The sequence below is a fragment of the Pseudopodoces humilis genome, chromosome 5 (assembly GCF_049639895.1).
Source record: "Pseudopodoces humilis isolate 2021_Gansu_Grassland_sample_001 chromosome 5, ASM4963989v1, whole genome shotgun sequence".
NCBI lineage: Eukaryota > Metazoa > Chordata > Aves > Passeriformes > Paridae > Pseudopodoces > Pseudopodoces humilis.
Window position 1 is genome coordinate 40,896,160 of NC_142204.1, and position 17,526 is coordinate 40,913,685.

The 17,526-nt window shown below is 40.0% G+C and overlaps 1 protein-coding gene across 5 annotated transcripts in view; it reads right to left on the bottom strand.

The window, feature by feature from the left end:
* SRGAP1 (SLIT-ROBO Rho GTPase activating protein 1) overlaps nt 1–17,526 on the bottom strand; it is a 139,674-nt gene that overhangs the window by 10,395 nt on the left and 111,753 nt on the right. For all 5 annotated transcript variants that reach the window (XM_005519318.3, XM_088055030.1, XM_088055031.1 and 2 more), the window contains exons 16-18: nt 8,135–8,240; nt 4,667–4,891; nt 3,485–3,564 (exon numbers count right to left, since the gene is read on the bottom strand). In XM_005519318.3, the coding sequence (XP_005519375.1) occupies nt 3,485–3,564; nt 4,667–4,891; nt 8,135–8,240 (411 nt within the window). The remainder of the gene's footprint in view (nt 1–3,484; nt 3,565–4,666; nt 4,892–8,134; nt 8,241–17,526) is intronic.

Genomic DNA, 17,526 nt, shown 5'->3' on the forward strand with positions numbered 1-17,526 from the left:
CCTGTAAATTTTGTTTTCAGCAGAAATACCATCTCAAGTTTCATGCTAAGTTTACGAGATATCTGTGAAGAGTATGGTATTAATTTTATGTATGTTTTCCTAGGAAAACTCCATCTGCCTAACTTCCTCAGGAAACGTTTACTTCCTTTGCAGACAGATCTCGTCACTCTTTACTATATGACTACAACAAGAATAAAGAATCTCCATTGATTTGAAGGTAAAGGAAATACGCTAACAGCTGTTTCAGTAAAACATGAACAATGTCCTTTGAATCTTTACTGAAGAGACATTTTCAGGTAAAGGTTTGTCTGCAACAAAATTACAGATTTTTTTTTGTCTCTCATCTTGAGTACAAATGTTCTGAACTTCATAAATTAAATTTCATTTCCAGATTCAGGAGAAAGGAAAGACTTATATGTTTTCCTCATCAGTATACCTTCTGCATATCTAAAAAAGCTGGAAAACACCACAGTAAAATGCAGTTCCTTTTCTTTCCTGCTTCCCTTTCCAGTGATAAACTGAAATACCAGTTAACTTAGGGGAAAAATCCCCAAACAATTATTTAGATGTGCTAGTCTTTCTTCCCCCCAGTCTATTTCATTTTACTTCTGCGGACATAATTTAATGTTCAGTTTTTAAAGTTTTGTTGTTTTCTGAATTGTAATGAACATTTCTAGCATTACTGACACAGTTCCTACAGATGGCGTTTTTCTGGCAGGCACAGAGAGAGCCACTTGCAGTTTAACTTTATAGCAACAGCAAGTAAAATAAATCCTTCTGGTTTTGATCATAACCTCTGGATTATATTTCAATGACCCTGTAATTCCTGTGGGGTAGGCTGTTCGGTCTTATGTATCTATACAACATTTTAGCATAAAACTGATCAGATTTCCAACATGAGGAATAACCCTTAGCATTTACAAAATCTGCTTCTTCCATGTCCTAACAGAGGGAACCATGTAAGTACCATGTGTCCAATCAATACAGCAGCAAAGCGGTACCTCCCTTTCTCTCTCTCCACATGCAGCTGGCAGTGATGCATCCAGCTTACAATCAATGAATCAATCACATTAAACCCCCAAAATACTCCAGACCCTTTAATAGAAGTTTTTTAAAATCCACCACGTGTCAATCAGTGACTCTCATAGAGTTCAATAAGCAAGCTGAAAAATTTTCACCTTGTATCTGGTGTAAATAATGTTTTTTAAAAGGAATTGACCAGAGAACAAACACATGAATGTGTGTGCAAAGAGAGAGTGAGTGCATTTAATTTAGTCTGTAACCTACATTAGAAAAATGTGCTATTACAACAGAAAGCCATATTAATGGGAAAAAATGGTTTAGACCTTGCAGGTTGGAAATTGAAGACCAAAAGGTTTTGTATGCAATCCTGGCTTAATAATCTTCAATTCTGCAGCAGTATTTACCTAGCTTACAAATATTTTTGTGCTAACAATTATTTCTCTGTAAACACAAATGTCTGCTTCCTTTTGGCACTGAATTAATTAAAAGGTGTGACAAAGCAACTAGAATTAAACTACTGGGTGATCTGATGAACAAAAACACATCTTAAGCAGTTAAATCCTTTAACAGAACTTTGTCCTGTTGACAAGTATTCTCTTCAAGGTTTGTCTTCCCAAGTGATACAGTCATAACACAAGTAATACTAGACAGAAATGTAAAACTGGTGCAACAGCGAAGTGGTGGGATAAAGCCCATGATGATCGAGGCACAAATGATGCATCGTGCGATGCCACAGTCCTGCTCCTCTGGATCCTGCTGATGTTTTCATCTTTCCTAGTCATGGCTTTGAAGTAAGTGCTTTTGATGATTGCTGAAAAGCTGCACTTCTTCTCCATGTCCACTCATGCCTTTGTCTCTCAGTTTGGTAATGGAACCCTGAAGTTGGCCCCAATATATTGAACTGGCGTGTCATCTACAATTCACATGTGTTCTAAATGAGAGACAGGCAGACTTCCTCAGCTTCCACTCTTGCTTCATAACTCCAATGGAAGAAGGAGTTCTTCTAAAGTATAGTTATACTGTCTTGGAAAAATAAGGTGCAATTATGAGTTTGTTCACACTGCTTAGAAGAGAGGTGTTGTTGAAAGATGGTGGGTTTAGTTGTAGAGAGCTGGTCAAGAGGAACCCATGCACAGCCTCTCTTGTAGAGCTGTTGTATAGCCCTGCTGCACAGGCATGGCTATACACCCAGGCAGAAGACCAAAATTTTTCTCCTATTCTGTTTTCCCCCCTTCTGTAATGTCTGCCCACCCAAATGTCCCTCCTCTCCAAACAGCTGCACTGACAGACTCTGCCTGCCCCTCTTCACCTTGGCAAAGGGGAAGAGACAGACAATCTGTCACTGACAGCTTGCATACGTGACAAAGCAGACGGGTACAGCTAGAGTGGAACTATTGTTTACTTTGCTCTGTGTGCAATGGGAGCAGTGTAGCCAGGTTTCCTATACATACACCTTCCGGTTTCCCTTCCCTACAGCAATTGTCCCAGCTCCTAAACAGTATCCCTTATGACATTATAAAAAAAAAAAAAAAATCCTTTTCTGCTGTAGCTCTTTTCCTCCCCTTTTCCTCCGCTCTGTTCCTCTTCCTTCCTCCACACATCCTCTGAAAGGGACAAGGGGAAGCTTTTGTTTCTACTGCTGCTAAGTGCACTGGTTGCTTTGTCTGGAATGCCTGCTGCTCGTCTCTACATTGGGAGTTATTCTGAATCCTTCACCTCTAACGGGCTACTAATTCTCACAAAAATAGTAGTTATATAACAATTTTGAGAATCCTTTTCTATCTGTTAAATTTGCTTGAAACTTGGCAAAAGTTACTGTGAGGGACATCAGAGGGATGGTCAAACTGTCACATAATGAATTTTACCCAGGACAAAAACATGTTGAATACACATTTATGACCTGGATAAAAAGAATTAATATAACAGTTGCATCAAGTTTTTAATGGTTACCTCTCATACCCAGAAGTATATGTAATTGATATTTAGAGAAAATTATTACTGTTCAAAAGTTTCACTGTGGGGGGTACACATATGTTTTTCAGTTATAAATACTTTAGAGAGAGCAGCTTTTAAATTCATTTAAAAATAGAGCCTAAATGGAAAATATCCTCTAGCTGCAATATTTAAGGACACACTTTTGAAAAGTTTAGTTTTTGTAGATGAAAGAGTCACTAAAAATGTAATATTATTTCAGAAAATAATATGTGCTGACTGAAATAGTTTCTCTCTTGCCCTTCCTGTGACTGGGCAAATCAGGAGAGAACAAGGAAACAGCTGGTCAAACACAGATGAATCAAGAGTGCAAAAGCACACAAATAGAGATTAAAGATTTGCTACAGAACACCAGGACTGAAATTTCCTTCTTTCAAATAAGACACAATTAAGAAAGGAAGAAGGTCTCCTGCCTGGAACACCTGTAGAACTTACCCCCATCAAAGGCACAGTAAAGTAACAGACTCACCATCTTCACTGGTGTGGGGCTCTGTGCTGGCATCCTGGTCCACCTCCTCTAATGTACCATGTTCACTGTATGGGCTGTCACTGCAGGCAAGCAGAAGGTTGAGCAGAGAGAGGAGCCAAATACATCAAAAATACATCACTTCCATGAGATTATTTAAAATTATTCTTATAATGTTACAAAGTTATGTGCAACATAATTATCCTAGCATGCTATGAATACATAATTAATAAAGAAGCCTATATGTTTCCTTGAAACAAAATTCAGACATTAAGAAGCCCTCGGAACATTTGATTCCTTAAAATGTGTGTGCATTTGTTGTCAAGGGTGTGTCCTGGTTTTGGCTGGGATAGAGTAAATTTTCATCCAAGTAGCTGGTACAGTGTTGAATTTTGTATTTAGGATGAGAATAATGTTGATAACACACTGATGTTTAAGTTGCTTCTGAGCAGTGTTTACACTGAACACCCCATCCCACCTGCAAGTAGACTGGGGGACACAAGAAGCTGGAAGGAGACACAGCCAGGCCATCTGACCCCAAACACCCAAATGGATATTCCAGACCACCTGGTGTTATGCTCAGTATATAAACTGGGGGCAAAGCTGGTCAGGGGCTGCTGCTTGGGCACTGACTGGGCAACTGTCAACGATGGTGAGCAACTGCACTGTGCATCCCTTGTTTTGCATATCTTAATTATTGTTATTTCGCCTTTCTTTTGTCTCCTATTAAACTGTCTGCATTTCAACACATGAATTTTACTTTTTTTTTTTTCCCAACTGTCTCTCCTATCCCATTGTGGGGAAAGTGAGTGAGTGGCTGTGTGGTGTTCAGCTACCTGCCCAGTTAGAGCACAACAAAGAAAAGGAGCAGGTATCACAGGCTGAAATTTGATAAGGTAGTTCACAGCCAAAGAAACAATTTCCTACCTGCCTGCATGCTCTGTACACCCACAATTCTACTTCTGTCTGGCTGAACACAAAGCAGCTCCCTCCACAAAATGTAGGAAACCTCATCATAATTGCCTTTGCTTCACTTTTATATACCTAACACTTTACTGTGTGGACCTGAATGCTCTTCTCATTTATTTTCATACTTCTATTGTGTGCAAAAGGAATTCTATACCACAGGAGTTATCCAGATAACCAGCCTAATTATTTTGTTTAGGAGACAGGATTCTGACTTACCAATAGTCATCTCCAGCCATGCATTTTTCATACACTGGTCCATCAAGTTCTTTCACATCTGGAAAAATAGCCTCATGATGGATGATGATGGTTTTGATTATCTCATTCACATGTGCCTGACAAGACACCTGGTCTTGTATGTCTGGAACAGGCATCAGGGTTGGCCCAAAACAAATGGCCAAGTTGTACGGATCCATCATGTTTTCATCACTGTACTGTGAAAGGCTGTTATAACAGAAAAATCAATAAAAATTGACTTTTCCACTGTGACTAACCTTATTCTAAAAACTGTAGAAAACTTTTTTTAATCACAACTTAGAGATTTTCTGTTGTCATTGACAATCACATAAAGTAACGGAACAAAAAAACAAAATTTCTTCAATGGGTTATATACACTATAAAGTGAGTTTCTACCACATATATATTTATGTATATGTACATGTTCCCATGCTACCACGTTGAATGTACACTGACTTAATGGGCTAACATCAACTGCTGCTGCTTCTATCTCATCAGTGCTCTAAGTGAACTGGATGCAAAGTGGGTATACATTTCTCATTGTACATTTCTCATACCTTGGTGCATCTCTTTCAACAGCTGGCTACACAACTTAGGCACACTGAATTGTTTCCTGAAGGCAACTAAGTTCCTGGATCTTGCAAGGGCTCTTGTGACTTTTGGTTTCTCTTCTTATCATACAGCCTACAATTCCTAAGCACCTTCTGCCCACAAACTCCCACAATAGTTTCATTATGGAAGTGTCCAAACAAAAGGCTTTCATTGTTCTTATTAATCACCTCTTGCAAGCTCTCCTTTCTTTCAGAAAATGCAATGTTACTAGTTTTCAATTTTGAATGAGAAGTTGAGATCTATTCCCTTGTTTAAAAGCATTAGCATTTTTAGTGGAAAAACTGGCTTTTGAATGGCTCTGTGCGGGGCTAGTCAAGCAGAACCTGAAGTGCTGGATGCCCTATACTATGTTGTCCTGCACTCTAAAGCAGCCTAGGAATTCTGATGTCTGGTTGTGCTCAAATACACCATGCTCCCTCTAGAAAGGGAATTTTAGAGAGTTTCCCATGTATAAACAATATGTATGCATGAGGCAAACCTTCAAAATGACTACCCTCATAACTAGCTACTAAAATGAATCATGTCTGCCCCATTCTTATTCCCATGATTTTACTATCTTGTCCTGTGCGTTAATTGGAGACATCTTGTTCTTCTGATTTATCAGGTGGTTCAGACTTTATACATGTGAAACTGTAAAAGAAAGATTGTAAATATCATGCAATAGAGTGAAGTTCTGCTGATGGCAGTAAATGTGCAGTGCTCCTCAGGGCTCAATAGCAAGGCTGGTACTGTTCGGCATCTCCATGAACGACCTGGACAAGGGGATGGAGTGCACATTCAGCCAACTTACAGATGATGCCATGCTGGGAAGGGGGCAGTAAATGTGCCAAAGGTCTGACACAGGGCTACCATTTAGAAGGACCTTGCCAAGATGGAGGAACAGAGAAATGGGAATTCAACCAAGTTCAACAAGGATGAATGCAAAGTCCTGCCCATGGGATGGAAGTTGTTCCACAGCATTTGTGGCTATATTAGGAAGAGAAAAGCCAGCAGGTTACAGGAATTTATTATTCCTTTTCGAGCTGATGCTTGTGAAGTTTTACATGAGGCTCTGTGGCTAGTTTTGAGAGAGTGTCAAACTGGTAGAAGCCCAGAAAAGAACAACTGCGGAGATAGCTGGGGAGCTGAAGCATTATGAATTTTAATCTAAAGCAGAGAGAACTGGGTTTGTTCAGCTTTTAGATGAGAAGGTTACTGGAGAATTTAGCTTCAATCTCCTACTATATATAAGATTATAAACAAGAGCAAGACAGACACAGGTGCAAAGAGATGAGAGGCAATAGACACAGCAAGGGATATTCCAATGAAAGTAGGAAAAAATTTCTTTACTGTAAGAGTGACCAAGTACTGGGACTGACTGCTTGGAGAGGATGTGGAGTTGCTGCCATTTGAGGTTCTTGACTGGCCAAAGCCTTGAGCAACTTGATCTGACTTTGGAGCTTTGAGCAGGAGGCTATACCAGCTTAGGTCTGCCATGAGACCTGATGACTGAGGCCAAGCAGGAATAACTGCATATGCAAAAAGCAGAATGAGATTTGCAGAAAGTCAAATAATGGGAATATTTTTCCTGTGGATGCACCAGGACCAATTTGGAGGCAGTAAGGTATTTAATCTGCTTTCCAAACTGCATTCCTGTGGAGAGCACAGATGTAGCTAACATGACCACATAACAAGTACAACCCATACAGCTCTGGTTGATCTGTATGTCCTCTGCAGAGGAGAAGCTGTGATGTAAGCTTTTAAGACATTTACATGGTGTCATTTTTGGGGGATGGATTTGGTTTCAAATGAATGGTTACTTTCATAAAACTTTAGATCTCTGCCCCTCTCTTATTGAAAGTGGTTCAGAAATTGCTAGAAGAAAGGAAACAGGAACAGCTGTGACTACAGGCATGAACAAATAACCTGGCTGCAATAGACCCTGTTTCTATAGGAACAGACAGGCTGGATTAAATGGGAAGGTCACAAAGACAGAATGAATCAGCAAAGGGCAAATGTAGGAAAAAAGAGGAAAAAGGTGATATGAAAACAGATATAACAGGAAACAGACAAATTGAAAGTAGAAAGAGAAAAGTTAGAATCAGGGCAAAGTGCACACAACCAAAATTTTCTGTGAAACCACTGGGGTCAGCAAAACCAGAGAGGGCCATGAAGGACTGGAAGGAGAAACAGAGTTCATTGCCCAACCTGTATTTTATTTTCTCTTACAGAAAGAAGTTGTTTTTTTTGGGATGATGAAGACATGAATACCATTTTCCCTCTCAATCTTCCTTCCAGCCTGTGTTTTGAAATGCGAGAACCAAGCTGCTCTACATCAAAGGATACACAGGGGATGTGTGTTCTCTATACTCATACTCCTGTTATCAGAAAACAGAAGCAGCGAGACAAAGTCTCACCCTGGCAGTGCCTAGCATCAAACAGCTAGCTTGTAGGGCCTGTGTTGCTTGAATATACTGGGTTTTCTTCCTATCAGGAGAAATCAGCTTGATAAAGAGAAGAAATGCCTCTTTAAATTGCATAAACTAGTTTTAATGTAGCTACAGTTTGTATTTGTTATTTTTCTTATTGGCCTATTTTGTTGCCAGCTTTAATGCTGTAGACTGCACTCCCCATTTCAGACAACACCTTAATCTGTCTTGTTCAATTTTGGACAAATGGAATTTTAATTTGAATGGAATCCAGCATTTTCATTCTATTTTCACTGCCAAGTAGAAGATCATGTTTTGTGTTAAATGGAGCTTAAATGTGAAATCTACATAGGGTATGAGTAAACCCAAAGAACTTTCACAGTAGCAAAGGAAGGCAGATAAAGATGCAGCACCTGGGGTAAATACTTACTGATTGAGGAAGGCGAAGAGGTATCTCATCACTATAAGGACCGACCTGGGCAAAGTAAGGAGGAGTTTGCGGATGTGAAGAGCCCTCTCATAGAGATTGTCTATTCCTGCAAACAGAATAAAGTATTTTATGTTCCCTTGTATATGATTGTCTAAAAGAGCATTCAATCAATTTACTCAATTTACTTTGACTCTTTATCATCACATGCCTCTAAGTCAGTATTGTCTAATTTTGGCCTATTAGAAAAATGAGATCTAGAAGTTCTTCCCCCTCTCATTAAAACCACACAACTTAGAAGTAAGTTTTTAAAGATAAAATCTGTCTAAGTCAAACACTGGCCACTTGCTGAGCTTGACAGCTCACAAAACCACAAAACCAGTACATAAATAACCTGAAGGAACCAAGGAAAGATGTTGGCCATTCCTTTTAAATCCAGATGCATTCTCTTTATTTGAATGTTCATATCAGATATATAATCCAATCACCGATTTGGTGACTCTAGCAAGTTTTCTTAATCAAATATCCACCTATAAGTCTCTTAGTGGCAAAATAGGAGAAAGGCCTTATTTTTTTTTGGTATGGAGCCAAAAAACACAAAGACTGCAATTTTATCAAATGATTTTATAGCAATCCATGGAAATTCTTCTGAAGTGGGAAAAATCATCTGATAAAAGCTTCATTAGTAATATGTCTTGTAGGATGCACTATCTTCTATGTTGGTCAGAAAGGCTATGTGGCTGCATGTGGGGCAATGCTGGGATAAAAGCTGGAGCTGTTTTTCAGAATAAACAGTATCTCGGTTTTTAATTCAGTGTGTTTTCCAAGTCCACAATAAATAACACTTGGAAACAACCTCAAATTTCAGTAATGCTTTTTATATGAGCCAAGAAAGTATGCTGCAATTAACAACATCTAGGGGAAATCTTAGCAGACTAAGATGAGAAATCCTGTCCACTGGCACTGAAGTGGATATTCAAAAATTTGAAAATCAGAAACAGAAGCTAATTCCAATAGCTGAAAAGCCAATTGTACCACAAAATGTGATATTTAGGAGTCCACAATTAGAGTAATTACTTAAGTAAAAATGTGGTTAAGTGTAAACAGAATTACTGGTGTGTATTACTTATGTGCTCTTCGGTATGGTTATTTCAGTATTTATTTGTAGATGCAAAATCTGCATTGACGTACATTTCTTAGAAGAAAACTGGTATCTAGTAATTGTTATTTTGGTATTAAAAACTATGCATTAGAAGAGCATGCTGGCAGCAAGACCTTTGTTTGCAACCTAGCAGGGTTATAGTTCACTAGGAAATGCCAGTGCAGCAAAAGGGTGTGAGATCCGCTCCCACATCAGCATTCACAGGAGATTCCACTGGCTCAGCACCACTAGTGTGCTGGGAACAAAGGATTCTGGAATGGGGTCAAACTGGACTCCATCAGAGTTTCTGCAGAAGGACAACAGCCTAGCACTGCTGGCATGAAGAAAGTCCATTTGTATTATGGTATCTACTGCAGGAGCAGAATAGCAAAACTCTGGCAAGGAGTAAAAACCTATTCACCAGCAGAGACCCTGAAGCTTGGACAGTGTCCCTGGTGAGCTGCTGCAGGGCTGGTAGAAAAAAGGGACTGCTGACAAGCGGTATAATTTATAATCTAATGAGTCATTCTGAACCCAAACACTAGCTGGAAATCAGTTCAAGCCGTCTCAAGTGGAGCATGGGACCTGAAAATTATTTTTATGTTTCTTGTAAACACGGACTGCATGAGTTAAGAAGTATTTCTGGTTACTGGTTAAGAACTGGTGTCCATGGCAGAGACATGCTAAGTCCAGGCACTGCCTACACAGAGAGGATCCACAGAGCAACCACAACTCTCCTTTCCCATTCAAGTGCATCCTTCAATGCTCCTGCTTCAGCAGCACTGTGCTGCATGTGGGAAGCTGGAGGGGACTTTTGATGCAACATCAGGACTTGCTTTCTGCACTACAGTCTGTGGCTAATGCCTTGTGCCACAGTCCTGCCTCCTCCAGACAACTCTGGAGACTGGCCCTGGGCCAGGTCCAGTCATTGCTGAATTCAAATCAGACCTGAGAAATGCACCGGGCTGGGACCCCAGCTTGGGTTCAGCAGCTCCTTCCAGCAGTGTGGTGCACGTATGGCTGCAATAGCTCTGTCTAAACTAGTGAGCTAAACCAGGATGGGACATCCAGGCAGGCAACTACTACTCAGTAGCTATCACACTCTCCAGTGTGCTTGTGGTCCCTGCCAACTACAATTCTTCCAAGCAATTCCTAGACAAGTTTGACAGGATGCATGAGCTAGTAACCAGTCCCAGTAGGCAGCGCAGAGATGGCAGAGTAGGTACAGAGATTCTGGCTGTGTAGTCATGTGTTGAACTATCCCAGCTGTCCTACCAGGAGCATGATCAGTACTAGGTACTAGAAGTGACCTGAACTCCATGCTGAAGCTGTTACAAGCCATACATGCTTGAATGAGATGTGTTTCCAGTACTTTCCTGGTAACCCAGACCCAGTTTCCATGAAAGTCCCTTTATTGAAAATCCAAACTACTGTCAAGTGGCAAATTTATGTGCTTTCCACATTATTTCAAGGGGCTTTTATTTCCCAGCACTGATTTGCTTTAAAGGAGCTAGGTAATGAGGTAATGTATTTGCATGCTGCTTTTAAATGTGGAGCTGAGTTTCATCGTTGCTTGAGTGTATGCAGTACATTAGTGTTTGGGTACTTAGGAAAGATGGAATGAATACAGAGCAATCTTTTTATATGCAGGGAGAAAGAATTTGCAGCTCTGCTGCTTCCCATGCAGAGGAAAGCTAAGGCACTGCTTTGCCTCCACTGGCTTTGCAAAAGAGAGCCTCAGGGCAGAAGGGCCATCCGAACTAGAAACTTGCTGCTGCACGGAAATACTGGCAAGATCAATGCTGGAGAAAGCACTGGAGAAAAAGAACACATCTCCCCTCTCACAGCACTTCTGTTGGAGACACTCTTTTCATTAGTCTGATTTTTTTACCTGACTGCCTGGTGAGGTATTACCCATTTCTCAGCAAAGAAAACAGAAATGCTTGATATTACATGATTTGTCCTGGTAAGGCAATTTAACTGCCAAGCTGAAACAGAAATCAGGGGATTTGAAAACTGGTTCATTACTCTAATGATATGATGAGACTCATATTCCCAAAGACAAGCAAGAGGACAAGCCTCCGGCAAGGCCAAACACATGAGAATGAATGTATTTTTTCTGACTGTTGAGAGAGACAGGGAAGAGAGATCTCTGTGAAGGACACAGGAATATCAACTACAAATCAAGACTAATGTCAAGTAAATATCACACAGTGAAATGGTTATTATTTTCTAGTTCCCTGTTCTCAGAACAAAGCAAAACTTTTGGAGCTCTGGTCTGACACATCTGCCTTCCAGACCCATCTCTGCCATGGGGTCAAACCCACAAGCAGGACAGTTTGCTTCATGAGAAGCTGTTTGGTGTGGGGACACTGAGCTTCTGTCAAAGCAGAGCACAGGAGATTTCCTAGGGTGAAACAAGAGGAGGGGAAGGAGCCAGCTTCTGGAGTTTCATGACTATAGCACTTTGTGGAAGAGCCAGACACCTGAGCCCACAACTATTAATGTATTTTCATCAGACAAGAGTGGAACAAAGTATCCTAATAACATAAGGAATTTGATTTTCTGTGAATCCATAACATTATCTAGGCATTTAAGTTTCTGAGGTGTTTTGGTTCTAAGAAGTCTCCGCCAGTTACTACAAAAAATTAAAAACAGAGAACTCAGAGGTCATTTAAGTCTACAATCTTAGCCTCTGACTTCACTTTAATCCCCTCTGAGAGATGTCTGTTCAACTTGTTCATAAAATCCCCCAAAAAGGCAGATCACAAGCTCCACAAGAAAATCTGTTGAGGTGCAATCCTGCATTGCGCTTGGAAAAGATTTTATTTACTGATCTCACATGGACTTACTCTGCAAACCCTCCTTGTCCTTGATCTGGATTGAATGAATCCAGATGAGATTAATGTCATTGCATATATTTATCAGCTAGCTGCCTCTCTGTCAGCCACATGCTAAGGACTGGTTCTCAATTGCATGAGACAGACATAAATTGTAGGCACTCAAGCCTTGAAAAGTGTGATCTTCATTTTCCAAGAACATTGGAACTCTGGAGAGGCACCTTCACTTACTGTAGAGACATACAGAAACAATGAATCTCTACTTTTCCAGCATAAATAACAGTTTTAACCACCTGGTAACTCATGATGAGGTTTTTGCAAAGGTAACTAAAGTGAAACAGATCAGAAGTGAACAATCTACCACAGAAGAGTAAAGGAAACCTGAGAGGGGAGAAAACACAACTACTGACAAAAGCCCCCAAACATAAATAAACAAAAACTAAATAAGAAATGAAAATAGGAGTATATTCATCCCAAATAACATCAGGAAAATGTAAATTACAGTTTAATTAAACAATAACTCTGAAGTAGTGGAGCACATAAAAGGCAATATACTCAAATATATAGATGCAGTGATGCAGAATACAAGTCTTTTGCAAGACCGTAATTGCTGGTGGTTTCTAAAGAATTCTGGGCCAACTGGACAGCTGCTTACTACTCTGTTTTTTTAACCCGTAGAAGCGAAGGAAGCACTGTACTTGGTCATGCACATGGCCTCTCCTGCACTGGAGGTGAGACATGGTTTTCTAACTGAGAAGGTTCAGCCAGGGAGCAGGCAGAGCTCAGAAATACCAGTTCTGGATTGTGAATGTTTGACCAGCTTCTCTTAACAGCCAGCCTCCATGGGCCAATCTCAGTATTAACAACAGGACTGCAAACATTTGGCAAAGGGAAGATATTATTGATCAAAACATATGGAAGGAGAAACCTGGTGTCAGCAACTAATGAATTGTGTTACAACTAACACCTGGTGCTGTGCAAGGTAAGCATATTTCACAAGCAACAGCAGCACAAAGGAGGAAGCAAACAATGGCAATGTAAGATGTCTTTTTACTTTAGGACCATGGCTTTGAAGGATAAAATCCAATCTAGTATCTCTTTGTGGGGGTTACTTGCTATTTCCACTTGGTGTGGTGCCGACTACTAACAGAGTGAATGCCTAATGCATATTTTACACACCCTGTGAATGTCAAATGGGACTGAGTTACACTTGCAGATGTAATTTTTATGGTCAATTTGCAGCTGACAAGTTATCTACATGAATATGTAGTAGTGCTGAAGTTAACAATTTGTGCCTCTTTTCATTTTGGTAGATGAGTCCAATCCAGCTCAAAGATCCATATATATTAACTCAGCAATGCCTCTTATAGCTCTTTCAGATCTATTTAAGGAGGCATTACAGGAGGACAAACCCAGCAGTCTCCACTGTCACTCAGGGAAGAAAATACTTCCTATTTTGTTGAAACCTTTTCATGGAGAGTTCACGATTCAGAATAGTTTTTTACTTTTTAAGTAATGGGCAATAGTCTGGAAAAGCAGTAAAATAATTTTCTTTCATAACATTTATTTCTTTAGGTAAAGAGGCACTGCTGGTAGCAAGGGACTAAAATGATAAAAATCAGAAGGAAAAAAGATCTAAGTTTTCATTATTCTTGCCATTTTTGTCTATGAAATTAAAAGCAAGGGAGATGAAACAATGAAGAACTGTAATGCTCTGTGTGGATGTTAAGCAGTCTGAATAGCTGAGGTGTGTCTGCTGCTACATGGCACAGCTATCTATGTAAATGTGGACTTCAGTAAGCCATTTGTGTAAGAGCTCATACAAGGAGAGAAACTGCAGTCACCCAGAAGTGAAGTGAATTACAGCCAGCCCTACTGAGCTCAGCTTCTGCACCTTTTGCCTCCATGTAGCTCCTGCTACCAACACTTTTCTTGTCTGTGGCCCAATCTGTTTCTACAAAGGGGCAGAAAGAAGTACACTGCGACTCTCCTCCTTCCCACCCCAACCATGGATTGTCCTCTGGATTACAGAATGCTGCTGGGACCAAGAGTAGCCACTCCTTATGATGAGAATAAACAATTATGGCCTATAATCAGATGGATCCTTTATGCTCTGTTCTACCTTTCATGCTTGCTCTGGGCCAGTGCATATAACTTGGCCCAAATTTTATCTAAATTAGATCATAAGTCCAAACAGAGTAACACTGTTCTCATGAGTGTAATTAATACAAATTGCCACAAAAATCACAGTAATTTCACATTGTTTCCACTGTATTTACAAAATGGAAAGCATTAACTCACAATGCTCTATTTCATTTGGAAATATATGTATAAATGTAAAGGAATTTCTCAGTGGCTGTACTGAGGAAAGGTTCATTTTGCAGCTGTAGCCTCAATTATGCCTGACATCCATAACTAAGTACTTCAGTTTCAAGGGGTTTTTCACTGGCAACATTACATTTCCATATAAAATGTGTGACATCTTGCCCTGTTACAGTTTTATGTGAACATTAAAAACTTTAAAAATTTGCTTTCTCCCTCTCCCCTTCTGTAACAATTTCTGCCAACGATTAAGAAACCACATTGACATCTATTTTGAAAAACTATTTGAAAAGAATGTTTATTCCCTTCCTCACTGTTTTTCAGATCATGAATGCAATATAAATTAAGAGTATTTAAAACAGCTTAATTAAACATGTGAAAGTTTTCTGGACTCTATGTATCTGTGTAACTGTGATCTAAAGAAGTTACAGTAACCTAATTTCTCACAGAAAAAGGGAGTCTGGCCCTGCTCCCATTAGCAGAAAGACCAAGATACATAATATGTGAGGCCATATAAGCACAGAAAAAAACCTAATGCAACTATGACTGATACAAAGTCTGAAATGAAGGATAAATCTTGCCTGGAAGATTTTCTTTTCTACAAGATATCCAGTGTTAACATCAAAATACAGCAATGGAAATGTTGCTTTAGACTCACAGTTTGTGACAGTATGTACCATGTAGATGCTACATAGTGTATTTCAAAATGTTTGCATTGTCTTTTTTCCCAACAAAGCATTCTTATTCCTTGGAAGTGGTGCATCATTCAACAAAACACATAGAATAGTACACAGTTGTAAAAATACTCCACCTCAGGCTTTTCAGATAACCAGAAGATGCAGCCACATGACCCCTTGTTCTCAGCATATAGTTCTGGGGTTGGCTCTGGGTGCAAGGCACTAGAGCTGTTTCTTTCCTCATATTTCATTCAAACTCCCCTCACTGTGACAACACGAAGTAAATTGACCCCGGTGTGCTCAAAGAGAAAACCCCCTTTGTCCCATCTTGCTTCACACTTAACTCTCCTCCCTGTGCTGAAGGCATTGATATGCCATTTCAGCATGCCCCAAACGATAATCTCATGAAAACCAAACCCAGCAACAAAATCAGTCCCCCCATGCTTCTCCCAAAACCTGTAAGAAAACAGATCTCGGACTGTTACAACATATTATCAGACTAAAATCCTCTGCTTTCTTGTACAACAGCAATAGCAGAAGTCAAAGCTTGCAGAACTACTCAGTCATTACACCTTATTTTGACAAACTGTCATAGAGATGACAATCCAGATTTATGACACCCTCAGAGAATACTCAGTCTAAACCAGATCAGACGGCAACATATCTTTCTCAATAAACATTTTAAAATGTTGTTGTGAAAAGCAGTGACTTTGTTCTAGGCTATTGTTGTTACTGATTTCAATTCTTCTGGATGATACTATTATTTAAATAAAAGGTTGCCAACCCTTTCACAAGAAAATAATTCATTGCCTACTAAGGAACATTCTCTATGGAAAACAAGATCTAGCACTAGGGATCTAGTATTCACAGCCATTTTTCTTGAAGTTCTTAACAACAAAATAAATACTTTTTTCAGGATATCTGAACTGGAACCCTCTCAGGCAGTGATGCTCTGAAAGGTTGCTGTATCTCTCCGGCCTGTGCAGTTGCCACATACATCTATCTGCTCAGTCCACTGAACTTCTACCCCCTCCTTTCCAAACATTCCCTCATTAGCACCCTCAACAGTGAATGAGAACTCTGAAATCATCCAGGTTCCTCTTCTTGGAACACATTTAAAAGGCTTTTTTGGGCAAGTATCTTTGCATCTCCTGAGCATTCACTTGTATAATCTCTGTAAACTGAACGCTCCTTCAGTTTACAATTTAGTTTACAATTGTATTTAAAGCTCTTCAACACAGCAGACTGCAGTAACGTGAAGATGTAATATGTAAGAACCACCATTTGTATTTTTCTTACTGCTTAGTCAAAATAAGGAAGACATAAAGAGATCAAATGGGCAGAATCTGACAGCAGAAACTTCGAGAAAGAGATCTGGTACAAATGTTTAATGATGAAAGTGATTTTTCATTTGAACAGCTTATCCAAGAACGTGGAAGATTTTCTATCAACCAAAGCCACTAAATCAATATTTTTTTCCAGCAGATACGCTTTAATTCATCCAGAAGTTATGGAAACTGGTACAGGATTATTAGGTAAAGTTCTATCATCCCTGTCATGCAGAAAATCACTCAGTCAAAATGATCCTTTTCTAGATTTCAATTTCTATGACTTGCAGAGATTTTCTGGGCTGTGGCACCCCAGTCATTTAAAGCTGAACTGAAGCAGAACCAGGATTATGCTTCTTAAAAATTACAGTGTCCCCCTCAGCATCGGGGATCAGACTGCTAAACTGTGTTACAGTTTATGTTAAATAAATAAATGTTATAAACATTTTCTGTAAAAAAAATGAAACACAAAACACTGCGCACAGATGTGGTCACAGTGATCCACGTATTTGTAACCTCCAGGAGAAATTACTGCAATCCTCCCTATGTGGGAAGCAAACCACACACACTGTGTCCCCCAGGTAGGGAACCAAAATCTACATCTAATTGCCAGCCTGGGACACTGTGCACCCATCAACTGGTCCTGCCTGCTGGGCTGAGACCCCTGCCAAAATAACTGTTTAGAGAGCCTGATCTAATTAATATCCCAAAGGACTGGCCCTCATTGCTTGTGAAACTGCCTCTATCTCCATTTGGTTGAAGGAGGCAAGTTATAAAGGAAGGGTAGAAAGGGAATTCTTCCTCAAAGCTAGCTCCTCTGACCACTATGCCCACAGGGAACAGCAAGTCTACTGATGGTTGGCTTGGCCTCACCCCTCAACACCTGCAGGGGTCAGTGAACTGGAAGAGGTTTTGTGCATGTCAGAGCAATTCACTCATCCACAGGCAACTTTCCAAATTACTACAGCCCCTCTGTATCTGGCTATGAGCACCAGCAGCACACAGATCGGGTGACGCTCCTCCAAGGATTACAACTCGTGTGTAGGAAGGCAGACCAGGCTCTCCAGCAGACGACACTCAGCTGTCC